Source organism: Erinaceus europaeus, chromosome 5 (assembly GCF_950295315.1).
Source record: "Erinaceus europaeus chromosome 5, mEriEur2.1, whole genome shotgun sequence".
Taxonomy (NCBI): domain Eukaryota; kingdom Metazoa; phylum Chordata; class Mammalia; order Eulipotyphla; family Erinaceidae; genus Erinaceus; species Erinaceus europaeus.
In genome coordinates, this window is record NC_080166.1 from 875647 (window position 1) to 897384 (window position 21738).

The 21738-nt window shown below is 57.0% G+C and overlaps 1 protein-coding gene across 1 annotated transcript in view; it reads left to right on the top strand.

Moving 5' to 3' along the window:
- Positions 1-21738, top strand: part of WDR70 (WD repeat domain 70) — a 136925-nt gene that overhangs the window by 3449 nt on the left and 111738 nt on the right. Inside the window, exons 3-4 of the mRNA XM_060190966.1 lie at positions 14532-14652; positions 17911-18112. Coding sequence (XP_060046949.1) covers positions 14532-14652; positions 17911-18112 — 323 coding nt within the window. The remainder of the gene's footprint in view (positions 1-14531; positions 14653-17910; positions 18113-21738) is intronic.

A 21738-nucleotide genomic window follows, 5' to 3' on the forward strand; every position in this document is an offset into this window, starting at 1 on the left:
GGAGAGGGAAAAGGGAGACAGGTGCAGGTGTGACTTGGAAGGGAAGAGAAACAACGGGAGATATGCCCAACTGTAGACACACCTGTGGTTGTGGGAATAATAGCCTGCCCACGTCTGTGCCCTTGGGAGAGCTGCTGTGGCTTCCCGTGGAGAGAGTGGGGACACAGAGCTACCTTAGAGCTCTGTGAAAAAATATTCACTAGTGCAGTTCAAACAAGTGAGCAGAAAGATCCTCAATTTACTTAGCAGACCCAGAACAGCAGTTTCCTTTTTAAAGTTTCCTCCCCCCCGTTTCTGACTGTCTTTTCGTTCTTCTCTTTCCTGCTTACAGGAAATCTGCTTACAGGAAGGCTGGGCCAGAGGTGGCTCTCAGAGCTGCGTCCCCCACTGCCCGGCGACCCAGACAGTGTAGACAGTGGAGACTCGCCGACCCCGCACTGAGTCAGGCAGGCAGGCGCTCGAGCAGTGAAGGCGCTGGGTTCCCGAGCCGTAAGCTCTGGTGCCAGACAGCGGGAGGCGGGCTCCCCTCCTCCTCCTGGACCCCGCGGTTCTCCCGCCAGGGAAGGGCGCAGGGCGCTGTAGAGCAGGAGCCAGAGGCGGGACCGGGACAGGGCACGTGTGTCGTCGTGCTGTAGGTGGAGCGGCTGCCGGACACGCTCGGCGCCGGGGCACCGGGCTTGCGCGCAGAGGCCCTGCTCCGTCCCCAGTAAGCAGCTGGCCTCTCAGGCTCCCTTGTCGCTCGTGGGATCAACAGGAAACCAAGGATGATGTAGACAGTAGTGAGAGCCCACATTCGAGAAGTGAGCGCGGCAGGACACTGGGTTTCTCCCTGGCGAGAGACAGCCGCAGCTCCCGGCACCGTGGCGGGACCTTACTGCCCCCAGAGCGCTGCTGGGTCATTTCTCATGTCAGGTTATTTGGACCCTAATCATAGAAACATTTCCATACATGTTTTAGTGTGTACGCTTAGTATGGATAATCAGAAAGTTAACCAAATCAAGATTATTTTACCTCGAAACATTCAAACACCACGGGCAGGCCTAATAGTGAACCACTTCCTTGGCTCAACTCGATTCACTTCTGCTACTGTTACTTTGCCAAAAGGGTTTTTGCTGGGGCTTCCGGCCCACACATTCCACTGCTGCCACTGGACTTCTCCCCTTTTTTCCTTCGGATAGAGAGAGGAGGAGAGACGCCAAGGCACCGCCCCGCCATTGGAGAAGTCTCTCCCACGCGGGTGTCTCCCTACGGTGCTACGGTGACTGGGCGCCTGACCCCAGCCCTGTGCTGGGTAAAGTGTACGCTGTATGGGGTGACCTAGCTCCTGGGCCCCATCGCCCGTGTTCGGGGAGAGAGAGAGAGAGAGAGAGAGAGAGAGACACCTACCACGTCAGGTGCTGCCGGTGTCGCCCCTGAGCCCACGGCCCGGTGGGGCTGTGCTCTGCCCGATGACACAGTCTCTGCGTCTAGAAAAATAGCGTCTTTGGATAAAAGCAAACGCTGAAGACAGGATTTGAATCTGATTCAGTGGTCAGTGATCTCTTGAGCGATTCAATTTAACAATTCAGTGAGAAGAATTGTTGGAGAGATTTTAGAAAAGCCAGCTTCCTCCTTTAAAGTAGGGGGGATCCAGCCTGGGGGCTGCGTCCTGTCGTCTGGCCCTGTTAGAGCAACTGGGACTTGATTTCATGTCCTTATTCGTTATTGGGTAGAGACAGAAATTGAGGGGAGAGGGAGAGGCGGAGAGACACCTGCAGCCCAGCTTCACCACTCGTGGAGCTTTCCCCTGCAGCTGGGGACGGCGCTCCAACCCCGGTCCTCGTGGCCTGTGACGTGAGCGCTCAGCCAGGTGCGCCACCGCCTGGCCCTGCAGCTGGGACTTCTCATAGCAACACTAAGTGCTGACTTTGAAGGTTGTTCTTGGTTTTATTTTAAAAATATTTTTAGATTTATTTATTTATTTTCCCTTTTGTTGCCCTTTTTTTATTGTTGTAGTTATTGTTCTCACTGTTGTCGTCGTTGTTGGCTAGGACAGAGAGAAATGGAGAGAGGAGGGGAAGACAGAGAGGGGGAGAGAAAGACTGACACCTGCAGACCTGCCTCACCGCCCTGTGAAGCGACTCCCCTGCAGGTGGGGAGCCGGGGGCTCGAACCGGGATCCTTATGCCGGTCCTTGCTTACCCCGCTGCGCTACCGCCCAACTCCTGACTTTGAAGTTTATAACTTTGTGTGGTCTGTGGATGATGTTATAAATATCTAAATAGGGGTGGAGGTAGATAGCATAGTGGTTATGCAGAGAGACTCTCATGCCTGAGGCTCCAAAGTCCCAGGTTCAAGCCCCCATACCATCATCAGCCAGAACTGATTAAAAAAAAAAAAAGCAGAGATGGAAATAAATATACAAATAGCCCTTGGAAGAGGAAAGCTTCCTCGCTTTAAGGCTCCTATCATATTTTACTTTTTAGTTCTTACAGAGACAGAAACTGAAAGGGAAGAGGGAGGTAGTGAGGGAGAAGTAGTCACACCTGCAGCCCTGCTTCACCTTTCGTGAAGCCCCTACAGGTGGGACCAGGGGCTTGGATCCCAGGTCTCTGCACATGGTGACCTGTGCACTGCACGGTGCCACCGCCGAGCCTGGGTTACTTTTTCTGGGGTTATTTGAATTCCTCTGCGTGATTGCGCCCTGCCTTTGTTCATAGCACCGTGAAGATGTTATGCTGATTTTTTTTTTTTTTTTTTTTTTTTTATGGCTACCAGGGGTTATCACTGGAACTTGGAGCCTGTATAACCACTTCACTGCTTCCGTGGCTTTTTTTATTTTAATTTTGCTTTTTCTTTGATAGAGGCTAAGCCAAGGAGAGACAGACGGACAGACAGACACCACCTGTAGCATTGTTTCCTACCTCATAAAGCATCCCCACTGCAGCTGGGCACGGAGTGTGTGCCCTCTACTGGGAGAACTGACACCCAGCCCCGGTCGCATTTACCTTAACTGGGATGTTTTAATAGTTCATGAGAGAGGGAGAGGAAGAGGGAGAGGGACAGACAAGACACACCACAGCATCTAAGCTTCCTCCAGTGTGATCAGGGCAGGACTTGACCCGGGCCGCGTTCCTGGCAAAGCAACGCACCGTCCACACGGGCGGACACTGTCTTGGTTACCCGACCGTAACTGTCTTGGTCCCAGTCACACGGTCGCCGTAATGGCTGTCCTGAGGTGCTCCCTCCACCGCCAGATGACGTGATGATGGAAGCTGCAGCATCTGTGTGGAGCGGGTCGGGCAGTCGGGTGGTCGCTGCTCACCCGGCCGTTAGGTGAGGACCTGGCAGTCGGGTGGTCGCCGCTCACCCGGCCGTAAGGTGAGGGCCTGGCAGTCGGGTGGTCGCTGCTCACCCGGCCGTAAGGTGAGGGCCTGGCAGTCGGGTGGTCGCCGCTCACCCGGCTGTAAGGTGAGGGCCTGGCAGTCGGGTGGTCGCCGCTCACCCGGCCGTTAGGTGAGGACCTGGCAGTCGGGTGGTCGCCGCTCACCTGGCTGTAAGGTGAGGGCCTGGCAGTCGGGTGGTCGCTGCTCACCTGGCTGTAAGGTGAGGGCCTGGCAGTCGGGTGGTCGCTGCTCACCCGGCCGTAAGGTGAGGGCCTGGCAGTCGGGTGGTCGCTGCTCACCCGGCCGTAAGGTGAGGGCCTGGCAGTCGGGTGGTCGCTGCTCACCTGGCTGTAAGGTGAGGGCCTGGCAGTCGGGTGGTCGCTGCTCACCCGGCCGTTAGGTGAGGGCCTGGCAGTCGGGTGGTCGCCGCTCACCCGGCCGTAAGGTGAGGGCCTGGCAGTCGGGTGGTCGCCGCTCACCCAGCCGTAAGGTGAGGACCTGGCAGTCGGGTGGTCGCTGCTCACCTGGCTGTAAGGTGAGGACCTGGCAGTCGGGTGGTCGCTGCTCACCTGGCTGTAAGGTGAGGGCCTGGCAGTCGGGTGGTCGCTGCTCACCCGGCCGTAAGGTGAGGGCCTGGCAGTCGGGTGGTCGCTGCTCACCCGGCCGTAAGGTGAGGGCCTGGCAGTCGGGTGGTCGCTGCTCACCCGGCCGTTAGGTGAGGGCCTGGCAGTCGGGTGGTCGCTGCTCACCCGGCCGTTAGGTGAGGGCCTGGCAGTCGGGTGGTCGCCGCTCACCCGGCCGTAAGGTGAGGGCCTGGCAGTCGGGTGGTCGCCGCTCACCCGGCCGTAAGGTGAGGACCTGGCAGTCGGGTGGTCGCTGCTCACCCGGCCGTTAGGTGAGGGCCTGGCAGTCGGGTGGTCGCCGCTCACCCGGCCGTAAGGTGAGGGCCTGGCAGTCGGGTGGTCGCTGCTCACCCGGCCGTAAGGTGAGGGCCTGGCAGTCGGGTGGTCGCTGCTCACCTGGCTGTAAGGTGAGGGCCTGGCAGTCGGGTGGTCGCTGCTCACCCGGCCGTTAGGTGAGGACCTGGCAGTCGGGTGGTCGCCGCTCACCTGGCTGTAAGGTGAGGGCCTGGCAGTCGGGTGGTCGCTGCTCACCCGGCCGTAAGGTGAGGGCCTGGCAGTCGGGTGGTCGCTGCTCACCTGGCTGTAAGGTGAGGGCCTGGCAGTCGGGTGGTCGCTGCTCACCCGGCCGTAAGGTGAGGGCCTGGCAGTCGGGTGGTCGCTGCTCACCTGGCTGTAAGGTGAGGGCCTGGCAGTCGGGTGGTCGCTGCTCACCCGGCCGTAAGGTGAGGGCCTGGCAGTCGGGTGGTCGCTGCTCACCCGGCCGTTAGGTGAGGGCCTGGCAGTCGGGTGGTCGCTGCTCACCCGGCCGTTAGGTGAGGGCCTGGCAGTCGGGTGGTCGCCGCTCACCCGGCCGTAAGGTGAGGGCCTGGCAGTCGGGTGGTCGCTGCTCACCCGGCCGTTAGGTGAGGGCCTGGCAGTCGGGTGGTCGCTGCTCACCCGGCCGTTAGGTGAGGGCCTGGCAGTCGGGTGGTCGCTGCTCACCCGGCCGTTAGGTGAGGGCCTGGCAGTCGGGTGGTCGCCGCTGACCCGGCTGTAAGGTGAGGGCCTGGCAGTCGGGTGGTCGCCGCTCACCCGGCCGTAAGGTGAGGACCTGGCAGTCGGGTGGTCGCTGCTCACCTGGCTGTAAGGTGAGGGCCTGGCAGTCGGGTGGTCGCCGCTCACCCGGCTGTAAGGTGAGGGCCTGGCAGTCGGGTGGTCGCTGCTCACCCGGCCGTTAGGTGAGGGCCTGGCAGTCGGGTGGTCGCTGCTCACCTGGCTGTAAGGTGAGGGCCTGGCAGTCGGGTGGTCGCCGCTCACCCGGCCGTAAGGTGAGGGCCTGGCAGTCGGGTGGTCGCTGCTCACCCGGCCGTTAGGTGAGGGCCTGGCAGTCGGGTGGTCGCTGCTCACCTGGCTGTAAGGTGAGGGCCTGGCAGTCGGGTGGTCGCCGCTCACCCGGCCGTAAGGTGAGGGCCTGGCAGTCGGGTGGTCGCCGCTCACCCGGCCGTAAGGTGAGGGCCTGGCAGTCGGGTGGTCGCCGCTCACCCGGCCGTTAGGTGAGGGCCTGGCAGTCGGGTGGTCGCTGCTCACCCGGCCGTAAGGTGAGGGCCTGGCAGTCGGGTGGTCGCCGCTCACCCGGCCGTAAGGTGAGGGCCTGGCAGTCGGGTGGTCGCCGCTCACCCGGCCGTAAGGTGAGGGCCTGGCAGTCGGGTGGTCGCTGCTCACCTGGCTGTAAGGTGAGGGCCTGGCAGTCGGGTGGTCGCTGCTCACCTGGCTGTAAGGTGAGGGCCTGGCAGTCGGGTGGTCGCTGCTCACCCGGCCGTAAGGTGAGGGCCTGGCAGTCGGGTGGTCGCTGCTCACCTGGCTGTAAGGTGAGGGCCTGGCAGTCGGGTGGTCGCTGCTCACCCGGCCGTAAGGTGAGGGCCTGGCAGTCGGGTGGTCGCTGCTCACCCGGCCGTAAGGTGAGGGCCTGGCAGTCGGGTGGTCGCTGCTCACCCGGCCGTAAGGTGAGGGCCTGGCAGTCGGGTGGTCGCTGCTCACCCGGCCGTAAGGTGAGGGCCTGGCAGTCGGGTGGTCGCTGCTCACCCGGCCGTTAGGTGAGGGCCTGGCAGTCGGGTGGTCGCTGCTCACCCGGCCGTTAGGTGAGGGCCTGGCAGTCGGGTGGTCGCTGCTCACCCGGCCGTTAGGTGAGGGCCTGGCAGTCGGGTGGTCGCTGCTCACCCGGCCGTTAGGTGAGGGCCTGGCAGTCGGGTGGTCGCTGCTCACCCGGCCGTTAGGTGAGGGCCTGGCAGTCGGGTGGTCGCTGCTCACCCGGCCGTAAGGTGAGGGCCTGGCAGTCGGGTGGTCGCTGCTCACCTGGCTGTAAGGTGAGGGCCTGGCAGTCGGGTGGTCGCTGCTCACCCGGCCGTAAGGTGAGGGCCTGGCAGTCGGGTGGTCGCTGCTCACCCGGCCGTAAGGTGAGGGCCTGGCAGTCGGGTGGTCGCTGCTCACCCGGCCGTTAGGTGAGGGCCTGGCAGTCGGGTGGTCGCCGCTCACCCGGCCGTTAGGTGAGGGCCTGGCAGTCGGGTGGTCGCCGCTCACCCGGCCGTTAGGTGAGGGCCTGGCAGTCGGGTGGTCGCCGCTCACCCGGCCGTTAGGTGAGGGCCTGGCAGTCGGGTGGTCGCTGCTCACCCGGCCGTTAGGTGAGGGCCTGGCAGTCGGGTGGTCGCTGCTCACCCGGCCGTTAGGTGAGGGCCTGGCAGTCGGGTGGTCGCCGCTCACCCGGCCGTTAGGTGAGGGCCTGGCAGTCGGGTGGTCGCCGCTCACCCGGCCGTTAGGTGAGGGCCTGGCAGTCGGGTGGTCGCCGCTCACCCGGCCGTAAGGTGAGGGCCTGGCAGTCGGGTGGTCGCTGCTCACCCGGCCGTTAGGTGAGGGCCTGGCAGTCGGGTGGTCGCTGCTCACCCGGCCGTTAGGTGAGGGCCTGGCAGTCGGGTGGTCGCCGCTCACCCGGCCGTTAGGTGAGGGCCTGGCAGTCGGGTGGTCGCCGCTCACCTGGCCGTAAGGTGAGGGCCTGGCAGTCGGGTGGTCGCTGCTCACCCGGCCGTTAGGTGAGGGCCTGGCAGTCGGGTGGTCGCTGCTCACCTGGCTGTAAGGTGAGGACCTGGCAGTCGGGTGGTCGCCGCTCACCCGGCCGTTAGGTGAGGGCCTGGCAGTCGGGTGGTCGCTGCTCACCTGGCTGTAAGGTGTGGACCTGGCAGTCGGGTGGTCGCTGCTCACCCGGCCGTTAGGTGAGGGCCTGGCAGTCGGGTGGTCGCTGCTCACCCGGCCGTTAGGTGAGGGCCTGGCAGTCGGGTGGTCGCCGCTGACCCGGCTGTAAGGTGAGGGCCTGGCAGTCGGGTGGTCGCCGCTCACCCGGCCGTAAGGTGAGGACCTGGCAGTCGGGTGGTCGCTGCTCACCCGGCCGTTAGGTGAGGGCCTGGCAGTCGGGTGGTCGCTGCTCACCTGGCTGTAAGGTGAGGGCCTGGCAGTCGGGTGGTCGCCGCTCACCCGGCTGTAAGGTGAGGGCCTGGCAGTCGGGTGGTCGCTGCTCACCCGGCCGTTAGGTGAGGGCCTGGCAGTCGGGTGGTCGCTGCTCACCTGGCTGTAAGGTGAGGGCCTGGCAGTCGGGTGGTCGCCGCTCACCCGGCCGTAAGGTGAGGGCCTGGCAGTCGGGTGGTCGCTGCTCACCCGGCCGTTAGGTGAGGGCCTGGCAGTCGGGTGGTCGCTGCTCACCTGGCTGTAAGGTGAGGGCCTGGCAGTCGGGTGGTCGCCGCTCACCCGGCCGTAAGGTGAGGGCCTGGCAGTCGGGTGGTCGCCGCTCACCCGGCCGTAAGGTGAGGGCCTGGCAGTCGGGTGGTCGCCGCTCACCCAGCCGTAAGGTGAGGACCTGGCAGTCGGGTGGTCGCTGCTCACCTGGCTGTAAGGTGAGGGCCTGGCAGTCGGGTGGTCGCCGCTCACCCGGCCGTAAGGTGAGGGCCTGGCAGTCGGGTGGTCGCCGCTCACCCGGCCGTAAGGTGAGGACCTGGCAGTCGGGTGGTCGCTGCTCACCTGGCTGTAAGGTGAGGGCCTGGCAGTCGGGTGGTCGCTGCTCACCCGGCCGTAAGGTGAGGGCCTGGCAGTCGGGTGGTCGCTGCTCACCCGGCCGTAAGGTGAGGGCCTGGCAGTCGGGTGGTCGCTGCTCACCCGGCCGTAAGGTGAGGGCCTGGCAGTCGGGTGGTCGCTGCTCACCCGGCCGTTAGGTGAGGGCCTGGCAGTCGGGTGGTCGCTGCTCACCCGGCCGTTAGGTGAGGGCCTGGCAGTCGGGTGGTCGCTGCTCACCCGGCCGTTAGGTGAGGGCCTGGCAGTCGGGTGGTCGCTGCTCACCCGGCCGTTAGGTGAGGGCCTGGCAGTCGGGTGGTCGCTGCTCACCGGCCGTTAGGTGAGGGCCTGGCAGTCGGGTGGTCGCTGCTCACCCGGCCGTAAGGTGAGGGCCTGGCAGTCGGGTGGTCGCTGCTCACCTGGCTGTAAGGTGAGGGCCTGGCAGTCGGGTGGTCGCCGCTCACCCGGCCGTAAGGTGAGGGCCTGGCAGTCGGGTGGTCGCTGCTCACCTGGCTGTAAGGTGTGGACCTGGCAGTCGGGTGGTCGCTGCTCACCTGGCTGTAAGGTGAGGGCCTGGCAGTCGGGTGGTCGCCGCTCACCCGGCCGTAAGGTGAGGGCCTGGCAGTCGGGTGGTCGCTGCTCACCTGGCTGTAAGGTGAGGGCCTGGCAGTCGGGTGGTCGCTGCTCACCTGGCTGTAAGGTGAGGGCCTGGCAGTCGGGTGGTCGCCGCTCACCCGGCTGTAAGGTGAGGGCCTGGCAGTCGGGTGGTCGCCGCTCACCCGGCCGTAAGGTGAGGGCCTGGCAGTCGGGTGGTCGCTGCTCACCTGGCTGTAAGGTGTGGACCTGGCAGTCGGGTGGTCGCTGCTCACCTGGCTGTAAGGTGTGGACCTGGCAGTCGGGTGGTCGCTGCTCACCTGGCTGTAAGGTGTGGACTGCTTTTAGAAGCAGCTGGCTCTGAGGCTGGTATCTGCTTGAAATAGGCACCAGCAGCAGACGAGGTGCTTAGCAGAATAAAACAAGGATGAGGAGCAGGCCAGGCCTCCTGGCAAGGGAAAGTCCAGAGAATGTTTTCTGTGTGCTCGGTTCCACATTCAGTAAGTGTGCCTGAAAGAGTTCCTCTGTCAGCGAGCTACCGTGGATTGGTTCTGTTCTGTTTTGTTTTTTGTCCCTGGCCGTCAGTGAGGATAAAATTTTTTTCTTTAAAATCTTCCTGTTTCTTCTTGCTCTAATGCAGGAGCAGATGACATAGAAAGTCCTTGGTAATTTATAAAAAAAATTAAAAGATTAAATTAATTAAAAAGCGTGGGGGTAGATATCATAATGGTCATGCAAAGCGACTTTCATGCCTGAGGCTCCAAAGTCCCAGGTTCAATCCCCTGCACCAACATAAACCAGAGCTGAGCAGTGCTCTGGTTAAAAAGAATAAAGGGAAGAAAAGGGTGAAAAAATTGTTGTTATTATTATTTTTTACCTCCAGGGTTATTGCTGGGGCTCAGTGACTGCACTATGAATCCATTGCTCCTGGAGGCCATTGTTTTCCATTTTGTTGCCCTTGTTGTACTTACTGTAGTTATTATTGTTGTTGTCATAGCTTTTGTTGTTGTTGGATAGGACAGAGAGAAATGGAGAGAGGAGGGAAAGACAGAGAGGGGGAGAGAAAGACAGAAACCTGCAGACCTGCTTCACCGCCTGTGAAGCGACTCCCCTGCAGGTGGGGAGCCGGGGGCTCGAACCAGGATCCTTACGCCGGTCCTTGTGCTTTGCGCCACCTGCGCTTAACCCGCTGCACTACCGCCCAGCTCCCCAAAAAAGTTATTTTTAACTAGGGCAGTGCTGAGCTCTGGGTTTTGGTGGTGCAGGGGATTGAACCTGAAATCCTTTGAGCCTCAGGCATGCAAGTCTTATGCATAGCCATTACATGATCTCTCCAGTCCCCAAAGGTAAATAGTTATTTATAGATTTATCCCACATAGAGGGCACTTCACATGAGACAGAGGGAGAGAGAAGCAGAGCATTACTGGCGCATGCCGTGCTGGGACGTGAACTTGAGACCTTGTGCTTGAGAGTAAAATATTTCACCCACTGTGTTGCCTCTTGGACTGCAGGTAGCATTTTCAGTATCAGAGCTGGAAGATTCCGTAGACGGTTGAGTGGTTTGGAGTACGTGTAGGCAGAGAACTCTAGGAGTGCGGCAGTTTGCGGTAGTCTGCATAGGACAGTACTTCCCCCAGTACTCAGGTACTCTGCATAGGACAGGACTTCCCCCCAGTACTCAGGTACTCTGCATAGGACAGTACTCCCCCCCAGTACTCAGGTACTCTGCATAGGACAGTACTCCCCCCCAGTACTCAGGTACTCTGCATAGGACAGTACTTCCCCCCAGTACTCAGGTACTCTGCATAGGACAGTACTTCCCCCCAGTACTCAGGTACTCTGCATAGGACAGTACTTCCCCCCGGTACTCAGGTACTCTGCATAGGACAGTACTCCCCCCTGGTACTCAGGTACTCTGCATAGGACAGTACTTCCCCCCAGTACTCAGGTACTCTGCATAGGACAGTAGTTCCCCCCAGTACTCAGGTACTCTGCATAGGACAGTACTTCCCCCCAGTACTCAGGTACTCTGCATAGGACAGTACTTCCCCCCAGTACTCAGGTAGTCTGCATAGGACAGTACTCCCCCCCGGTACTCAGGTACTCCGCATAGGACAGTACTTCCCCCCAGTACTCAGGTAGTCTGCATAGGACAGTACTCCCCCCCCCCGTACTCAGGTACTCTGCATAGGACAGTAGTTTCCCCCAGTACTCAGGTACTCTGCATAGGACAGTACTCCCCCAGTACTCGCCGTTCTGCTGGCGGATGTTCTTGTTGGTTGGCTGCAGTCTGGGAGCTTGGTCCACCGCCCAGGACACAGCCGCTGTGACTGGACTCCTGTGCCTCGAGTCAGCTGCACGGTGGAGTGACGAGAGCCCGCTGCAGCTGCACTGTGCGTGGACCCAGGTAAGAGCGGAAGCCGACCCGCACCCCCCCCCCCCCCCCCCGCATCCCCGGGGCTGTCTGCACAGATGTGCTGCTGCCCGTGCGTGTGCTCTCAGGCTCTCAGGCTCTCAGGCTCCGAGCAGAGCGTCTTTGTGCTGTGTGTGTCACACGTCGTGCTCTGTCTTTCCTTACGGTCTGTCTGTCGGCCGCACCTCGGTAAAGCTGGAAAATAGAGCTCCTACTTGAGACGTCGTTACGCTTCCGCAGTTCCGCCTGTAAGCTGAACTCGGCAGCTAGTGCGCCGTGTGTAACGCTAGCTGTCAGAGTCTCTGTGAGGCGGACAGTGAGATGCTTGGCTTACGGAGAAGTCTGGGGAGACCTGGAGGGCGCCTCAAGTGCGGATAGGGACAGCTCAGCAGACCGAGTGCACACTGAGTCCCCAAGCTTGAGCGCCGGCAGGTGGGAAGCCCGCTCCCGGGGAGAGCTTCCTGGACGGTGCGGTGGCGACTCCCCGGCCTCCTCCTCTCAAGACACAGAGTAAGTTGCTGGGCTGGGAAGCCTAGGGCGTAGCGCGGCCTGTGGAGCGTCAGGGTTGACTCCCAGTATCTCACGGGCCAGGCCTCCGCCTCGCCTCTTTCATTAATCTTCAAAAGTGCGGTTACTTAAAATCCTGCCGGGAGACCACCCCGTGGTGGCGTGCAGACACGAGGCGCAGAAGCGCGACAGAGGCTCCGGGTGCTGAGCCGGGGGCCGGAGGGGTCCTGTGCTCCAGAGGCTGAGCTCCCACCCCGGCACGGCCGCGGCCTCGGCCTCGCCCTCGCCCGCCCCTCGGTCTCCCTGATCCAGGTCACATCCAGATCCACCTCCAGAGACACCCCCACCTGCTTCTCCAGCGTCAGGATGTCGGCTCGTCCCAGGCCAGCCGGGCTCACGGCCAGCGTCGCGCGAGACTCCGTGATGACCGCGTCTTTACACTGAAAAGAGGCCACGCTCACCTTTTTTCCAGTCGTTTTTTTATCTTGATTTATTTATTGGGTAGAGACTGCTAGAGATCGAGAGGAAAGGGGGTGCTAGGAAGAGAGACGGACCCCTGCAGCCCTGCTTCACCACTCGTGAAGCCTTCCCCCTGCAGGTGGGGGCCAGGGGCTTGAACCTGGGTCCTTGCGCACTGTAATGTGAGCACTCAACCAGGTGTGCCGCCGCCCGGCCCCGTCTCTGTTTCTTTCTAAATGTACCTGTAGCAGATCCCCTCACAGCTCCTTGGTGTGACACATCAGTTCTCAGAATGCTGTTGGTAAGAGCAGCATGCTTGTGTGGGAGTCCAGCGCTCCCTTCTCTGAGAAGTAAGCATGGGACAGGCAAGCTTGAGGTCCTGAGTTCGCTGCCTGGCAGCACATGGACCAGAGTGCTGTCTGCTTCTTTGTCTCCACTATCGTACTTCATAAATGAGTAAATACATTTAGAGAGAGAGAGGAGAGGAGAGGCCAGAGTTACCACTTGCATTGCCAGGATCTGATTTTGGCCTTCATGCTGGAAAGTCTTAGCACTCCGTCCACCTTGTCAACTGCTCTACTCCCAGCCCCCACAATGGCAGACAGACAGACAGACAGACAGACAGGGAAGGCAGAGGCAGACACATGAGAGGTCGCAGCAGTGGAGCTCCCTGCCGTCATCAGGGCCAGGCTTGAACTTGGGTCGTGCGCAGGGCAACGCAGAGCACCATCGAGGGAGCTGTTTTACCAGACCGCGTCTTTTATTGGCTCAGGGCTGTTGACTGGGCTCGGTGTCGGCTCTAGGGATGCACCGCTCAGCGGTCGTTCCCCTCCACCCCGTTTTTTACTAGGTAGAACAGGTGGAAATTGAGAGGAGATGAAGAGATAAAGAGGGAGAACGAGTGACGCCTGCAGACCTGCTTCACTGCTCGTAAAGCAGACCCCTGCAGGCGGGCAGCTGGGACTTGAACCTGGGTCCTTGCGCTTGGTGATATGTGCACTTAGCTGGGTGTGCCACCACCAGGCCCCCTGTCTTTTATTCATTATTACTGTTCTTTGAATTTCATTAGAGAGAGAGAGAGAGAGACCAGAGCGCTGTTCAGCTCTGGTGTAACGCTGGTACCAGGGAGTGAACCTGAGACTATGAGGCCTAAGAAATGCAAGTGGGGGGGAGGGAGACAGAGCCAAGATGGTGACTTGGAAACAACACCTGGTGCGAGCCCCAGAAAGAAGCAGCTTACAACCTGGGGTTCTCTGGAGAGGCCACCAGGTTCCAGATGCTACCTTGATGCCGACCAGACTTCCCTGGGCAGACGACCCCACCAACGTGTCCTGGAGCTCCGCTTCCCCAGAGCCCTGCCCCACTAGGGAAAGAGAGAGACAGGCTAGGAGTATGGATCCACCTGCCAACGCCCATGTTCAGTGGGGAAGCAGTGACAGAAGCCAGACCTTCCACCTTCTGCATCCCACAGTGACCCTGGGTCCACGCTCCCAGAGGGATAAAGAATAGGAAAGCCATCAGGGGAGGGGATGGGACACGGAGTTCTGGTGGTGGGAACTGTGTGGAGTTGTGTCCCTCTTATCCTGTGGTTTTGTCAGTGTTTCCTTTTTATAAAAAAAGAAGAAAAGAAAGCAATGCAGGTGCACCACAGCTACTCGAATGGTGATTGCCTCAGCGCTGGTGTGCCCACTGCCCTGGGAGGGCACCTACTTCATACAAGACGGAGTGTGGTAGCCGGAGTAACCGGGCACCAAGGGGGATGAAGCGCCGTGGGGGTGTGCGTGCGTCTCCCGCCCCGCCGGCCCCGTTGGGAGATGCCTGGAGGGGGAACCCCCAGTCTGGCTGCAGGGTCAGAAGGTGGCGCGTTTTGCCACGCGAGCTGCCGGGCTTCGAGCCCTGGCACTACATGCGTGGGGCGTTCCAGTGCGGTGCTGTCTCTTCTCTTGTCCTAGTGCTTCTTTCACTGAAAAGAAAAGGGTGGTGGTGGTGCTGTGGTGGACAGCATAATGGTTTATGCAAAGAGCCTCTCATGCCCGAGGCTCCAGAGTTCCAGGTTTGGTTCCCCTCAACCACAAGCCAGAGCTGAGCGGGGCTCTGGTAAAAAAAAAAGAAGTTTCTTCGGTAGTGGTAGAACGGAGCAAGCGCCAGGATCCTAGCACTGCGGCAGATCGGTGCTCAGTGCACGGCCGCAGTGGACAGTGAGTGAAGCAGCAGGTCGCTGGGCGGCCGGAGGTGTGGGAGTAGCCGCGACCTCCCTGTGAGAGCTCCGGGGCTTTCACATCCTGCCGCTGTGCTCATTGCCGTTCGCGTGCTGATGGGCTCTGCGTGTAGGATTCCTGTCACTGTTTATTGGCTGTGCTTAATGTTATATTAAACAGTAATTCAAGTGCTATTCCACTTGTTGGGCATTTTAGGTTGGCAGTTTTTTACTGTTAATTTTTATCTATTTTAATGCGAATTTTGGTTTAACTCTCAAAATTTTTTTAAACATCTTTTCAGAGGCAAGAGAAAAAGAAGAAGAAATGAACAGAGAGAAAGAATTAAGAAGGCAAACTGAAGACGTTGAACCCACATCTTCAGGCTCCGGAGCAATCAGAGTCCGCACAGAATCAGCTTCCAGGTGCCACCTCCCGGACCACATCTCTCTTTTTTTTGCAAGTTCTTTAAAAAAATATTTATTATCTTTATTTTTTGATAGAGACAGTCAGAGGGGTAGGGGAGGTAGGGAGAGAGACAGAGAGACACCTGCAGCCCTGCTTCACCACTTGTAAAGCTCCCCCCTGCAGGTGGGGCCTGGGGGCTTGAGCCTGGTGCTTGCTCTCCCTGCGTCTGGCACGGCCAGTGTCCCTGTGCTGCGGGCAGGGCCACACAGCAGGCGTCCCCAGTAGCAGCAGAGTCAGGCGCGGCTGTCTCCCAGCTCCGAAACGCATCTGGCCGCTGTGGCCGCTGGCGTCTGCAGGGTGTGTGGATGTTCTCTGGAACGGCCTCGATGAGAGGCGTAATCGTCCTTGGGCGTTTTGGGGAGAAGTCAGTTAAGGGTTAGCATGATACTTCCTAGCGGAAGGTGCTTTAGAAGGCGGAAATACTGGGAGTCGGGCGGTGGCATGGCGGGTTAAGCGCAGGTGGCGCAAAGCGCAGGGACTGGCATCAGGATCCCGGTTCGAGCCCCCGGCTCCCCACCTGCAGGGGAGTCGCTTCCCAGGCGGTGAAGCAGGTCTGCAGGTTTCTGTCTTTCTCTCCCCCTCTCTGTCTTCCCCTCCTCTCTCCATTTCTCTCTGTCCTAGCCAACGACAATGACAACAGTAATATTAACAACAACCATAGACAGACGACAAGGGCAACAAAAAGGGAAAAATGGCCTCCAGGAGCAGTGGATTCGTAGTGCAGGCACCGAGCCCAGCAGTAACCCTGGAGGAAAAAAAAGAGAAAGAAAGGAAGGAAGAAACAAGTCAGAAATCCTGCACGTGGCATTTGAGCCACTCGGCACACTGGGGTGGGCACTGAGGAGCAGGGCGCTGCGGAAGAGGTGTGTGTGTCAGGAGCCCGGCAGAGCTGCCGTTAGCAGTGGCTGGATTCTAACGCTCCTCTCAGCTTTCTCACTCTCTCCCTCCTCCCCTCCCTCCCTCCCTTCTTTTCTTTCCTTCTCTCTCTTTTTTTCCAAGTCTGTTTTTATTAGGGGACTGAGTAAAAGTGAAAGGAGTGCTTTGAATCCTGGATGTTTAAAAACACACTGACGTTTGAAAAGAATTAATGTTTGGTGGTTTTGTATCTAATAATTCATCACTTTATCCCAGATTATTTTTTTTTCTTTTCTAGTGAGAAATACTGACTCTTGAGATAATTTCCCATAACCAAGATTATTGTCATTATATCCCGCTTGTCTCTCTCTGTCTCTCTCTGTCTCTCTCTGAGCCCTGCTCAGCTCTGGCTTATGGTGGTACAGGGCATTGAACCTGGCACCTTGGAGCTACAGGAAGGGAGTCTCTTCACATAAACATTATGTTATCATTTAAAAAATTTTCTATTTAAGTTTTCATTTATTAATTTTTTTAAATTTATTTCTTTATTGGGGAATTAATGTTTTACATTCAACAGTAAATACAAGAGTTTATACATGCATAACATTCCCCAGTTTCCCATTTAACAATACAACCCCCACTATGTCATTCAACATCCTTCATGTATTCTCCTGTATTCTCCCCACCCACCCACCCGAGTCTTTTACTTTGGTGCAATATGCCAATTCCATTTCAGGTTCTACTTCTGTTTAATTTTCTGATCTTGTTTTTCAACTTCTGCCTGAGAGTGAGATCATCCCATAGTCATCCTTCTGTTTCTGACTTATTTCACATAACATGATTTTGTCAAGGTCCATCCAAGATCGGCTGAAAACGGTGAAGTCACCATTTTTTACAGCTGAGTAGTATTCCACTGTGTATCTAGACCACAACTTGCTCAGCCACTCATCTGTTGTTGGACACCTGGGTTGCTTCCAGGTTTTGGCTATTACACATTGTGCTGCCAAGAACATATGTGTACACAGATCTTTTTGGATGTATGTGTTGGGTTCCTTAGGATCTATCCCCAGGAGAGGAATTGCAGGGTCATAGGGTAGGTCCATTTCTAGCCTTCTGAGAGTTCTCCAGACTGCTCTCCACAGAGGTTGGACCCATTGACGTTCCCACCAGCAGTGCAGGAGGGTTCCTTTGACCCCACAGCCTCTCCAGCATTTGCTGCTGTTACCTTTTCTGATGTGTGACATTCTCACAGGAGTGAAGTGATATCTCATTGTTGTACATTTATTTATTTAAAGCCTTCTTTTTACTATCTGTTAGTGAGAGAGGGACAGTCACTCTGCCATAATGGATGCCGGCATTTGAACTGCTGTCCTCGTGCCTGAGAGTCCAAGGCTCATCTCATGTGCTGTGGCATCCCCAGGACCTCTCACTTTAACCAGAGCCCTGCTCAGCCCTGGGAGCATTGTATGCTGGTGCAGGGGATTGAGTCTGGGACTTAAGAGCCTCAGCCAAGAAAGTCTTCGGCGTCATCACTATGTTGTCCTCTCTCTCTCTCTCTCTTTAAAATTATTTAAGATTTTGTATTTATTTGAGAGCCAGGCGGTGGTGCCCCTGCATAGGGTTCTGCACAGGGGTCCAGGCTCAAGTCCTGCTCCCCACCTGTAGGGGAAGCTTCATGAGCGGTAAAGCGGGTCTGTAAGTGTCCCTCTTTCTCTGTCCCTCTCTATCTCCCCCGCCCTCTCGATTTCTCTCTGTTCTGCCCAATAAAATGGAAAAAAAATGGCTGGCACTGAGCCTCAGAGATAACCCCTGGAGGCCAAAACTAACAAGCAAATAGAAATTACTGATTTTATTTTTATGAGAGAAAGAGATACTGAGAGAGAGAGAGAGAGAGAGAGAGAGAGAGAGAGAGAGAGAGGGAGAGAGACCAGAGCCCTGCCCAGCTCTGGCTTATGGTGGTGCTGGGGGTTGAACCTGGGACCTTGGATCCTCAGGCAGGAGAGTCTTGCCCCTCCTTTCTCCTCTGTTTTCCTTCTTGTGGAGGTAGTACTTTGTTTTCCTCCATAGCTGTGGTGCTCCTGACTTCTGCTAAGTGAACATGGTATGATGGGCTGTAGTGTGTAACTGCTGTAACCTTTCCCTCTGCCTTTACATACAGGTGACATAAACCGATTAAGGAGCTTTTGCACTTCTTTAAATCAAACAGTGCTGGAGGTACACATTTCATATTTAAATCACAATTCTAAAAACATTAAAGAAGCTTAGTTCTTCAAGGAAGAGCCAGGGTTTCCTGAGAAGTCAACACCGTGTGTTGATTCTCTGTTGGAGCAGAGCTGAGGGCTTTCCCCTTCCTTTCCCAGGGCCTCGAGCAGCAGTGACAGCGAGGACAGTTCTGGCTCCGACGACGCCGACGACGACGAGATGATCGGCCCTCCTTTACCTCAGGAGCTGACGGAGGACTCAGCTGGTCGCATGGAGGAAAGTGTGATTGGCCCTTTCCCTCCTCCTCACGAAGAAGTGGAGAGTGAAGATGAGGATGAGGACTCGGAAGAGGAGGAGGAGGTAAGTGTCTCTGGGAAGAAGGGTCCACTGACGTGATGAATCGTCTCAGACTTTGTTCTCCACAGCTGGCTGTGTGGGTGGGTGGTCTGCCCGCTCGCTGGCACACCTGTCCTTCCTGCCACCAGCCGACCAGCCCACGGGAGTCTGTAAAATCTCTGTAGCTGGCACGGAGGCTTGTGAGGCTGATGGGAACTGGGCAACAGAGGGGTGTCAGGGGGTGTCGGAGCAGGAAGGAATCCAAGTCATGATGCATGGTGCAGAGGGGAATGTCCTGGTCTGTGCGCAGGTGAGGGGACATGGTGCCGAGGGGAATGTCCTGGTCTGTGCACAGGTGAGGGGACATGGTGCAGAGGGGAATGTCCTGGTCTGTGCACAGGTGAGGGGACATGGTGCAGAGGGGAATGTCCTGGTCTGTGCACAGGTGAGGGGACATGGTGCAGAGGGGAATATCCTGACAGAGACAGAGGGGGAGAACGAGAGACACCTGCTGGCCTGCTTCACTCCCCTGCAGGTGGGGAGCCGGGGCCTGGAACTGGGATCCTTGAGTGGTCCTTGTGTGCCACACTGTGCGTGCTTAACCTGCTGCGCCACCACCAGGCCCCAGATTCTTTTTTTTAATTAGTAATTTAATATTGATTCACATGTTACCTGTCAACAGGGGCCGAACTCCACACTGTTCCTACTCCTAGAGCTCTGAATCCTCAGCCCTTCACTGCAGGCCACCGTGGCTCTCCCAAGGCTGCAGACGTGGGCTGACTGTCGTCTCCATAGCTGTCTGTCTCCATCTACACATATCAGCCCCCTTTTTCTCCATGTTCTGTCCTGTCTTCCCCTCCAAGTCACTCACAACCCTGTTACTCTATCTAAACGTTACATCTGTAAACAAAATAAGAAATTTCCCTTATTATTTAGCTTGTGATTATCCTTTTTTAATAATATTTTTTTAAATGACTTACCTTTGCACCCCTCCACTCTCCCTTACTGTTGTCTACAGTTGGCTTATGATTCATTTGTCATCATTCTGCTTACTGCAGGGCTCACTCCAGCATGTCTGATGTGTATCTAAGCCCAGACCCCACCAATTCTTAACTGCTGACAAAGCTACCTGTGCTTTATGTTGGCAATGATAAAACCTTTTTTTTTTTTTTTTCCTTTTTTTTTAACCTGAGTACTGTTCAGCTCTGGCTTATGGTGGTATGGGGGATTGAACCTGGGACCTTGGAGCTGCAGACATGAGAGTCTCTTTGTATCACCATTGTGCTATCCACTCTGCCAGTAATGATAACAAAATTTTTAATTATCTTTATTTATTTGATAGAGACAGCCAGAAATTGAGAGAGAAGGGGGGGTATAGTAAGAGAGAGAGAGAGAGACGGAGAAACACCTACTGCACTGCCACACCACTTGTGAAGCTTACCCCCTGCAGGTGGGGACTGGGGGCTCGAACCCAGGCCCGTGTGCACTATAACATGTGCGCTTAACCAGGTGCGCCACCACCTGGCCCCTAATGATAACAATTTTAATGCTCCTTTCTTATCCGTTCAGTTTCTTAAAATTCTGCCTACCTTTAAGGGCCATTTCCGATATGATTTCCACCAAGAATCGGTCCACATGGCTTCCCCCGAGTGACCTCAAACTATTTTCCTTGTGACATCCTGTGCTTCACTCCTCTGCATCCTCTGTTCAGCTGTACGCGGTCACCTCAGGTGTAGGGCTGGCTCGCGAATGCTGCTGTGCTCCAGTCCTTCTCACCTCCCTCCCCTTCCTCTTCAGATAGAAACAGAAAGTCCAAGACAGAGAGAGAGAGAAGGGTGTGGGGAGAGAGAGAGAGAGAGAGACCATAGCACTTCAGGGCATTGGAGGCTGGGCTTGAACCTGGGTCACAGATGTGGCAGCTAAGGTGACTTTGTTTTACTGCCACCAAGGTTACTGTTGGGAGCTCACTGTGTGCATGGCAAATCCACCACTCCAGGGAACCCTTTTTTTTTTCCCCCTCCCTTCCTCCCTCCCTCCCTCCCTCCCTTCCTTCCTTCCTTCCTTCCTTCCTTCCTTCCTTCCTTCCTTCCTTCCTTCCTTCCTTCCTTCCTTCCCAGAGGGATGCTGAGGGAGAAAGACACACTGGCAGCTCTGCTTCCCTGCTTGTGTAGTTTCTCTTGCCACTGTATGTGGGACCAGGCTTGAGCCCAGGGCCTCACCAAATGCACGAGCACCTGGCTCCTAGCGGCTGTCTCATCAGAGCACGAGAGAGACTGCAGCACGGTGCTTGGCAGCCCTCACCAGGCCTTTAGATGGCATGTCACCTGATTGCCATTAAAATCCTCTTTATTGGGAGTCGGGCTGTAGCGCAGCGGGTTAGGCGCAGGTGGCGCAAAGCACAAGGACCGGCATAAGGATCCCAGTTCGAACCCCGGCTCCCCACCTGCAGGGGAGTCGCTTCACAGGCGGTGAAGCCGGTCTGCAGGTGTCTATCTTTCTCTCCTCCTCTCTGTCTGCCCCTCCTCTCTCCATTTCTCTCTGTCCTATACAACAACAACATCAACAATAATAACTACAACAATAAAACAACAAGGGCAACAAAAGGGAATAAATAAATTAAATAAATATTTTTAAAAAATCCTCTTTATTTATTTATTGGATACAGATAGCCAGAAGTTAAGAGGGGAGAGGGAGGGAGGGAGAGAGAGAGGCAGAGAGACACCTGCAGCCCGGCTTCACCATGCAAAGCTTTCCTCCTGCAGGTGGGGACCGGGAGCTTGAACCCGGGTCCTTGCTCACTGTGACGTGCGCTCAACCAGGTACGCCAGCACCCAGCCGCTCACATCCCTCTAGGTCCCGCTTTCTAGTCATTCTGCGTGTCCACTCGTGCCGTCTGCAGCGGGATAGAGCAATTGTTGGAGATGAAATGCAGATGAGAACCGTCTGTAAATGTGAACTTTCCCAAACTGCATCTGTTAAGCAACTAGAATTATTTGGTCCTCAAGGTTTATTCTGATGTTTATAAAAATTGTTTTTTACATGTTCTATTGTGATTTAAGGCACGTATTTATTTTCACGTGAAAACTTGTGTGAGAGAGGCTGGGAGGAGGTCAGAGCTCTGCTCAGCTGTGACTTAACGCTTTACTGGACGAAGGCCCTGGGATCTCTGAAACTTGAGGCTTGAAAATCTGGTCCCGTCCTGCTGAGCTGTCTCCCCAGTGCTATTTTTATCATTCTTCTTTGTCGACAAAATTCAGGTGACCAGAGTCGGTGGAGGAGGAGAGAAACCGTTTGCAGACTCTCTTTTGGCGCCTGGTCCCATTTCTTCTTTTCGGTGGAGGGGCTGTGCAGAGCTGCATGGAGACTTGAGGGGGACTGAGGGTCTCCAGCCCCCGTACTGTTGCTCCCCGTTCTCCAGAAAGCTGACGCCTGCCCTTTCCTGGTGTCTTCGGGGCTAGACGCCACAGGGTTCGGGTAGTGGGCTCCTGCGCCCGGCTCCGTGGCTGCCCACCACTGGGCTTCTCAGCCCCTGGCCTTGGTCAGTGCCAGCCAGCTGTAGCAGTCAGTCTCTCTCCCTCACGCGCGGGGAAAGACTGAAGAATTCAAAGTGGAGAAGACTCGTCGTTGTTCCCAGCAGCTGGTGGGGGGAG